The following is a 9,741-nucleotide window of genomic DNA, read 5'->3' on the forward strand; positions in this document are numbered from 1 at the left end:
ATGAAGTTTAGAGTTTTGACTAGAGAGAGATCATTAAAGACTTTGGCTAAAGCAGTGGCAGTGAAATACCCCAAATCTCTGCCTTTCTGAAACCTTCCCTTCCCACTCCCACAAGACCCTTCCTGCTCCCTAGAGGAACCGCTCTCCAATCCCTTCCCTTCCTGCCCCCCCACTACCCCAATGTTTCCCACTCCCACATAATCCAGCTCTTCCACCCAATCCTCCCTCACCTACAGCACCACTGCTGGCCTTCACCTCCTTTTCCCCATTCCCAGTCCCTCTGCCTACCCCAATACCTGTCCTCAGGAACTTCTGTCCTTGACTCCTTCCCTCCTCTTACATCCACTGTACCCAGCCCTCCCTGATTCCCTCTAGTCCTAATCCTCCATGCAGCCTTCTCCCCTACTCTCAGCCGTCTGGAGCTACATGTCAGGAACTGGGGCATGAGCAGTGCTGTCCAGTGGTTACAGCCATAAGTGGTCAGCCCCAAGGAATGATGCCAAAGTTGGTAACCAAGCACCAGGGTGAGGAGTCAGGCACCAGGGTGAGGAGTCAGGGATCAGGAACAAGATGTGGTCTGTCTCAGCAGCTGGTCACAGATCTGCCTTGTTGCACAAGTGATATCCCAGTACTACCCCCAGGCTTAAATAGTAGGTCTGGGTCAAATCAGAGGTCATGGGAGGAGCTGCTGGTCATCTCTAGTGTGGGTGGCACTTCCTGCAGTGATTGGGAATGGACAACAGGGGATGGATCACCTGATGATGACCTGTTCTGTTCATTCCCTCTGGGGCACCTGGCACTGGCCACTGTCAGAAGACAGGACACTGGGCTAGATGGACCATTGGTCTGACTCTCTATGACCGTTCTTTTGTTCATATGTCTCCCAGGATGTGCATTGACAGGGGCTCTGCCTCAGCTGGTGGCATGGAACTGCCACCCCCTGGGACTCCACAGGCCCACATTTGTGTTCCAGTAATCTTCACGCATCACCTTTTCCCAAGGATATCGAAATAGCACCTCGCCCTGTCTCCTAGCAGATGGGGGCCCTTGACTGTTACACCCTCCATGCAAGTGGGAAGTTATTACAGCAAAGCACCAGCTCTACCATAGTTAAGGTTCTGCATTACTTTCTGTTTAGAGATCCAACTATTGTAATTGCTCTAAAATCCAAAGGCTTACCCAGAATCTCTTGAAATTTTCTGCTCATCATAGGGGTGAAGAACAGACCTAGTGGTCCAAATATGGGGTGATTTTATTTGATTGAGAGGTTCCTGAGATGCAGCCCTCCCTAATAGCAGCCTTTGATACAATCACCTGGGTCTTATAACTATTTTTGCACACAGCTGGAGCTGAAACAGTGGTTCTAATTGTCCCCCATCTGATCTCAGTCACTTGGCATTTCTCAGCTACTGCAGGGCTGCCCCTGCCTCTTTGGGGAAGCAACACTGGAAAAGATAACTGCAGAGTTTGGAATTTCAGATTGGCATGAGCAAAAGCGAGGAGCCAAAAGAGATTGAAATGCACATGGCATGCACATGAAATGCAGCAAGACTAAGGCTCTTGTTAACAGCCAGAGCATTTCCAGCAATCTCCTTTCACATTATATTTTTCCCACAAGAGAACATGCTGTGGCCATTGAAGTTGAGCTCCACCCATGCATATGAGGTTGATCCCTACTGCTGATGCATTTGTGCATGTGTTGTGCATTTTTCTTGCATTCAGCAGGAGTTCCTCTTGGAAGTTTGCCCTCTGATTACAAACTTTCTGGGTTCAGAGCAATATTTTAAAGTTCTCTAAAACCCATGTGCAGACTCCAACCTGGTGTGCTCTTAAATGCTTTGCCAGGATAGCTCTGCTGGTTAGAGGTGTGAAAAAAATCATGCCCCCTTACTGCCATAGCTATGCTAGCAAAACCTCTAGTGTAGACAGAGTCATAGTAGCAACAAATCCATTAAAAAAAAACTCAAGAAAGTTAAATGCCCATGAACTACATTAATGCAGAGCTAATGTTGCCCAGGGCTGACTCACATCACTGAACGATGGCTAAACTTATATTTCTGAAAACTCAGAAATATAGAGTTGAAGTATACGCCACCCATACAATGCACCCAGAACTCTGCCCTCTCCCGAACTCTGGAGTGGGCAATAGCCACTTGTAATAATTCAGTAAGGGTAGTCCAAGGGTTAACAAACTACCACAGGAAGTGGAGGATTCTCCATCTCTTGAAGTCTGCAGGTCAAGACTAGATGCCTTTCGGGAAGATGATTTAGTCAAACACAAGGTATTCAGCTCAACACAGCAGTAACTGGATGGAATTCCACTGGATGTGGCCTGTGTTATATGGGACGTGAGACTACATGGCCTTAATCCCTCCTGGCCTGAATCTATAATACGTACAAGGAAGGACTAAAAGAACATGCCATTGTTTGTGTTCCACAGATGGGAATACCAGCATTTCTCTGCATGCCCTCCAGCTGTGTGCACTGTCAGCTGTAGCTGGATGATGGAAGGATTAGTTGGAGCAGCTTGGCAGAGCTGTGACTGTGGTATAAAAAGAGGTGCATGTGAACCTTGAGGGACCAAGTTTGCCCCATTTCAGTGCTGAGTGTTTTGGATTGTGTCAGTCAAGTTACACAAGAGTACATGGGGATTGTTAGCTGTCTGGTGGCCTACATGCTAGTGAACTGCAGGGCTCAGTGAGGGGTAAGTGAAGGCAATGACTCAGAAGGAACCTTCAGGGTGCGGGTAAAGGGTTGGTAACCTTTTGCAATTCTGAGATGGTTTGTGTGGATAAGGCTCAGTGTTTGAGTGTCAGCCAGGTGTAGGCAGCTTCGGTTTGCTATGCCAGAGCTAAACCCAGATTTTACCTTATCAAAGAGACGATATTAGACTTTGTGCCAAACTGCTCCTGTGCTCTGTTCCCAAACTGTTCTGTAGCAGTGGAGAGGAGAGTGCTAGCATGTGTGGACTGGCATGTCAGGGTGTTGCTGAAACAGGACAGAGTTAAGGTTGCTTTGAGGGGTGTTGTGAACCTTAACTCTTCATTTCCCCTTCTAAGAACCGAGGGGACAGGAATCCTTACCCAGTGAGGTCACATTCTCATAGGTCTCCTGCATGACGTTTCTGTAGAGAGCTCTCTGTGTGGGGTCCAGCAGAGCCCACTCTTCCCTGGTGAAATACACAGCCACCTCCTCGAAGGTCACCGGCCCCTGAAAGAGCAAGAGTCCAACCCTCAGTACCTGCTGCCCCAGTCACAGCCCCACTAGTCATGGAGGTGCAGGGCCAGTCAAATGGAACCTCTGGGAAGCTCACAATCAGCAGAGTCCCACCCCCACACTGCTCAGGAGTAGAGAGGAAGCATCAGGGTGTGGGGAGAAAGAGCGAGCCCCTTGTCCCTCCCAGCAGACAGAGGGGGCAGGGTCTTCACATTTCTCACACACCTACTAGCCAGAGACTGATACAGGAGATGGAGCACCCAGCAGGTTGCAGGGACAGCCCCTTGGTAGGAATCCCAACCCCTTCCCCATTGCCAGCAGCTGGATGTGATGGGACAAGTCATCTCCCTTAAGCTCTTCTGGTGGGTGCCCCCTTTCATATGTCATAACAGCCTCTGACTGGCAGGTTCATGCTCTAGCACTGGGGGGTCTGGAAAGTTTTCCCAGATCAGTCCAGAGGATTTGTTTCCTGCTAGACACATTAGGGAATTTCTACCCCCAAACCTGGTGAAATGTTGGGCAATCTCCTGCAGTCTCCTGAATAAACCGTATTGAATTAAGTTGCACCCTAGCAAATTAAGGTTAATATCTTTGGGGTCCATTGTAGTAAAAAACACACTTGTTTATGTGCTATTGTAAGATGGCAAATAACTTTTCTAGGCAAGGTGACTAATGTAATCCTTGGGGAATTTTTAGGAACTTCAAAGGACTTTTTGAAAGAATGTAAACTGTTAGGCCTGGTCTACACTAAAAAGTGAGGTCGACCCAGTTATGTCTCTCGAGGGTATGGAAAATCCACACCCCTGCACGACATACTTAAGCCAACCCAACCTCCAGTGTAGACAGTGTGAGATCAATGGAAGAAATCTTCCATCACCCTAGCTACTGCCTCTCAGGGAGTTGGGTTACCATCATCAAGGTGAGAACCCTGCCTATCGGTACAGGTAGTAGTGGCTGCACTGAAGTGCTACAATGGTGCAGCTGTAGCATTTCAGATGTAGACAAGTCACAACTTGAGTAGGTTTCCCAGGAAATACTTGAGGCGATGGGCACAAATGACCCACTACTGAATCCATCCTTTTGAAGAAGTGCCTTGGGCAGAAACCCACTGTCTCACTGATTACCTCTTCATGGCCTCTTTAAAGGCCCAAACTGGATAAACGAGTGCCTGAGTGTTCTTGTTCTCAGCATGAACTTGAAAACTCATGTGCGAGATCTGAAGGACTGCCACAGCCCATGTTGGAATTGGCATTATCTCTAACACGCTTATTATTAGCCCACATGCAGGTTCTTTTAGTGTGTTTCATACGATTTCTCTGCAATGTTTTCCACCTGAAGAATAAATGTGCTTGCTTAGAAACTGGTGGTAACTTATAACCATTGGAAAATAGTCACTGAAGAGAAAGCAAGTATAACCCACACACCTCCAGGGTGTGCTGTTGTCTCCCAAGACCACTTAGAGAGAGAGTTAAATGAGTCTCCTCACAGGCAGTTGGCTTTCAGCTCATGCCATAGAGGCTCATGCACTAAGCTCCAGAGGTCCCTGGTTCAATCCCGCCCGCCGACAACCGGGGTCTGTTGGCATTACACAAGCAAGCCTGTTTAGGTGCTCTGCCTTGCAGGAGAAAATCACAGTATAAACAGGGGGCAGAAGAGAGAGATGTGAGTCTCTACCAGCAGAGGAGCCTAGAGTGGGTGTCTGCAATACGGCCTACAAACCCCATACTAAACATAGACAGAGGGGGGAGCAGAGTCTCTCCTGTTTATAAGCAAGCAACTTGATCACAGCCCCACACAGCTGCTGAGCTTCCTATCATGGAGGCAGGAGCCTGGAGTGGTCATCAATAGAGGAAACAAAGCCTGCTATAAAGAGCAGAGTGTAGGAAAGGGAGGCAGAAAGGCTTCTGCACCAGGCTGCCTCTGAGAAAACAGTCAGGAGGCTAAAAGATACTGCAAGCCCAAAAAACCAAAAGACTGTCAGGCTTAATGGAAGGGGAGGGTCCAGAAATTGACCTGACTCAGAGCAAACTGAGGAGGGTCAGTCAAGAGAAGCCCAGGTCCCCTGAGAGACCACCCCAAGGGGGAGTGCCATTGCTGGACTGCAGATACAACTTCAGTTGCTCTAAAGTATGCCCACATCTATTTATAGAATCTAGGCCCCACATTAAACAAGTCCCAGTAGGTTTGGTACAACCTTTTTCTACCCTGGGTATTTCCACCCCAAAAGGCAGTGACAATGTGGTCCTATAAGTGGGGTTGCAGTTAACCATCCCTGAAGAAAAAACAACAACAAAAATCCCCCCCCATTTCCCCACCCCCTAGATATACAAGGGAACTATGGAGATGAATCAGCTCCTGCAATGGCTGGCTGACTCACAAGCATGACAACAACAGCTGTTTGAACTGATGGCAGCCCATCAGCAACACTTGTTGTAACAGCTGGCACAAGGGGTAGGGACACAACTGTTGGCACCTGGGGTATATCATTGCGAATTACTGCATCTGGCACAAGCAACCCCATGTGCGGGACATCTTGAGAAAGACAAGATGCAGTCTAGGATCCCTGGCCTGATACTTTTGGGAAGTCGAGAATTTTTGCACTGAATGTAAATTAACATCCCCATAGGGAATCCCATGGACTCCATTAGTATCCCTCTCTTTGGTGGTGAAAGAATAGGAATCATTCTTATAGGCCCTTTAGAGAAGAGCACCTCTGGACATCAGCAAATACTTGTCGTCGTGGACTATAGCACCAGATACCCAGAAGCCACGCCACTCTATGATTGCTAAGACTATTGCTGCTGAACATCTTTGTGTAGGTAGGGTTGGCAAAGAGGTCCCAAAGAAGTTTCACATCCTGGCTGATGAGAGAAATATAGGAACTATTAAAAATCAAAGCATTATACACCTATGTGTACTACCCACAGAAAGATGGCCTACAAACAAGATTCAATAAGACACTTAAGAACATGATCAAGAAATTTTTTATCCAGGATCTCTGATGCTGGGACCAACTACTCCCAGCCTTACTCTTTGCCACGAGAGAAGTGCCCCATGCCTCATCAGGGTTTGTGCCCTTTGAATTGCTATTTGGATGACAACTGAGTGGTATACTCAACCTGGTACAGGAAACCTCAGAATGACAAGCACCGAGAGCTGAAAATCTAGCGCCGTGTGCTTTGAAGTTGTGCGAGAGACTGGAGGCTAGAGAAAATCTCAAGGAAGCACAGGAACAACAAAGACAGTATAATAAAGGGGAGTGGATGTGTATTTTCAGCTGGCCAACTGAGTCCCATTGCTTCTTCCATGCTTGGAATCAAAGTTAATGGCCAAGTGGCAAGGCCCTTATGAGGTGATAAATAAAGTTGGGAGAGTGGACTACTTGGTCGAACAAACAAAGAACAAATTTATCACATAAGTTTATTGATATCCTGGAAAACCTTTTCATCACACCGTATCCAGAGGAACCGGAACAAGGACCTCAAATTTATGACTGCCTAAAAGAATGCTCAGTACCCCTCAGATAGAACCTAAATGAAATTCAAAAGGAACAGGCACTCCAACTGGTGGCTGCTTTCCCACAGGTATTCTTAGCTTTCCATGGGAAGACATTCCTGGCACAACATCACATTCATACAGAACCCAGTAAAGTAATAGGGGAAGGGCTCTGACCAATTCCCAACAAGCCATCAAGAAAGAGATCAGGACCAAGTTAGAACTAGGGTGATAGAAGAATCCCAGAATGACTCGAGGAGTCCTACCGTGCTGGTCCCAGAACCAGATGGCTTGCTACATTTTTGCATAGACTTCAGAAAATTGAATGCAATGTCTAAATTTGATGCCTACCCCATACCACGAGTGAATGAACTCTTAGAGCGACTGGGAGAAGCAAAATACAGCACCACTTTGGATTTGACAAAGGGATATTGGCAGGCCCCCTTAATGTAGGATTCCCAGGAGAAGACGTCTTTTTCTACACAATTCGGTCTATTCCATTTTAAGACCATGCCCTTTGGGTTACATGGAGCGGTGACCACTTTTCAATGTTTGATGGACCGATTACTCCAAAAGCACAGTCAATATGCGGCAACATACCTGACGTAGTTATCTATAGCAGGGATCGGGATTCCCTTCTGGAAAAAGAAGTCATTGTTCTTTGATGACTGAGAAAAGCCAGTTTGACTACAAACCCCTCTAAATGTGCAATAGGGAAGGAAGAAGCCCATTACCTGGGACACAGAGTGGGTAGAGGACAAGTCCGCCCCTTGGTGGATAACAACTCCCACAATCAAAAGGCAAGTGTGTGCCTTCCCAAGCTTAGCTGGCTGATACCACCAGTTCAGACCCCACTTCACCACCACAGCTGCCCAGCTAACTGACCTAACTAGGTACGCTGCCCCAAGATGTGGACACCCACCTGCGAAAACGCCATTCAAGAACTCAAGCCCATACTCTATAGACACTCCAGGTTGTATAGCCCAGACTTCAAAAAGGAATTTGTTCTACAAACAGACAGATCAGAGGTAGGACTAGGGGCGGTCCTTTCCCAAGAGGTAGATGGAGAAGAACACCCCATGTAGATATCAGCAGGAAACTCTTCCCTGGGAGAAGGTATACTCAGTGATAGAAAGAGTGCTTGGCTGCCAAAAGAGGTAATAGAACGCCTGCAGATCATGCTCCTTTGCTTTGGCTCAATGGGATGAAAGACACAAACCAGAGGATCATGAGACGGTACCTGTCACTACAACCACATGCCCCACCAGGCAGCAAGTTTGCATCACAATGCCAATTTTCTGGCCAGGAAAATAGCCTATGCCAGCCAAGGTGGGGCTTTGGCCTTGCAGGGAACAATATGTAATGGGATCTACAAACCCCATACTGAAATAGAGTGGGGAGGAGAGTCTCTCCTGTTTATGAGCAAGCAGCTGGATCTCACCCTCACTCAGCTGCCAGTCATGGAGGCAGGCACACTCAGCTTCAACCAACAGAGGAAACAAGGCCTGCTAGAATGGGGAGAGTGCAGAGAAAGAAAGGGAGGCAGACAGGCCTGGGATAGCAAGGTGATGATAGCCCTGCACCAGGCTGCCTCTAAGAAAACAGCCAGGACACTACAAGCCCAAAAATTGCTGGAACACAGAGAGGGAATACAGGGGCGGTTGCCCTGAAGTGTGATAGGCCCCATGTTAAACACAGCCCAGTAGGTTTGTCACACCCTCTCCTTCTCCCTTTCTCTACCCTGGGTATTTCCTGCCCCCTCCCACCTCCAGAGCATCCTCCCCAGAAGCTACAACCTCTTATGTACTTATTGCCCCTCTCCAGCAGAAATCCACCAGCAATTCCCTGATAATCTCTACTTGAACTGGCTCCGCTGTTCCCACCCAACGTTTCTGTGCTGAGGAAACACTTGGTTGCTTTGTTACAGTGCAGACCTGGCCTCTCCCACCAAGACATTTAAACCCCCACCCCAGTAACAAAATCTCTGAACAAAATGCTACCAAAGAGCAGACCCAAAGCAATCACTATGGGAGATTCCCCCTGATGTTGTCCCCAGAGCAGAATGTCCCCCCCCCCACCAAGCAGGGAGAATAGGGAGCCAGAAACTGGCTTTTCCTCACTTTGTTCACGAAAAAGTGATTCTGCCCAGGGATGCTGCAATAAGTGTGTCTGGACAGGTTAGAGATCTGGGAACCTCCTTCCCTACTTATCTCTCCCTCTGCCCCTTTCCAGTCTCTCTGTCCTCCTTCCCCATCCCCTCTCCTTCTCCTTCTGGTTGAGAGAGTTCCATTCCCAGGTCATTTGCTCTCCCATGGCTGGATCGGCTCCTGCAATTGCTAATGGGAGGGGAGACGGGAGGGAAGACTCTGCTAATGGGAGGGGAGACTCTGTGCAGAGTCACTTTCATTAACCTCTGCAGAACTTTCCCTAAGGTCAATTACCTGGAGTCTCTAGCTCAGGTGCAGACATTGGCAGAGCATAGGGGTGTCTTGCGGGCTAGCAACAGCTGGAGAAAGTCCTCAATTCAGCTGGGAACACAGAAAGCTGAAACAAATGTGTAACAAAGTGGGATTTTTTTGTAATATTTTATTAACCAAACACGTGCCTCAGTTTCCCTTATGTCTTGCATTGCTACTCACTTGGGGGGAAAGGATGAAGTTTGCTTTCGGGGCAGACTTAGGCTATGGCTACACTGGCACTTTACAGAGCTGCAACTTTCTCGCTCAAGGGTGTGAAAAAACACCCCCCTGAGCACAGCAAGTTACAACGCTGTAAAGCACCAGTGTAAACAGTGATCCCCTCGTGGAGGTGGAGTACCTGCAGAGCTGGAGCTCTCCCAGCGCTGGCGCGTGACCACACTCGCACTTCAAAGCGCTGCCGCGGGAGCGCTCCCGCAGCAGCACTTTGAAGTTTCGAGTGTAGCCATGGCCTAAGAGTAATAGGCATCTGGGTGGAATGAAGAGTTACTAAGGAACTGGTTAAAACTGACCCAAATCAACAAGGGGGCCATAGAGACAATGCAAGCTCATG

General features: G+C 48.1%; 1 protein-coding gene across 1 annotated transcript in view; it reads right to left on the reverse strand.

Moving 5' to 3' along the window:
• LOC113407833 (zinc finger protein 883-like) overlaps positions 1–3,209 on the reverse strand; it is a 119,996-nt gene extending 116,787 nt beyond the window's left edge. Inside the window, exon 1 of the mRNA XM_026658312.2 lies at positions 3,084–3,209. Coding sequence (XP_026514097.2) covers positions 3,084–3,117 — 34 coding nt within the window. The 5' untranslated portion in view covers positions 3,118–3,209. The remainder of the gene's footprint in view (positions 1–3,083) is intronic.
• Between the last annotated feature and the right edge of the window lie 6,532 nt (positions 3,210–9,741).

Source organism: Terrapene carolina, unplaced genomic scaffold (assembly GCF_002925995.2).
Source record: "Terrapene carolina triunguis isolate 2854851 unplaced genomic scaffold, T_m_triunguis-2.0 Scaffold425, whole genome shotgun sequence".
NCBI lineage: Eukaryota > Metazoa > Chordata > Testudines > Emydidae > Terrapene > Terrapene triunguis.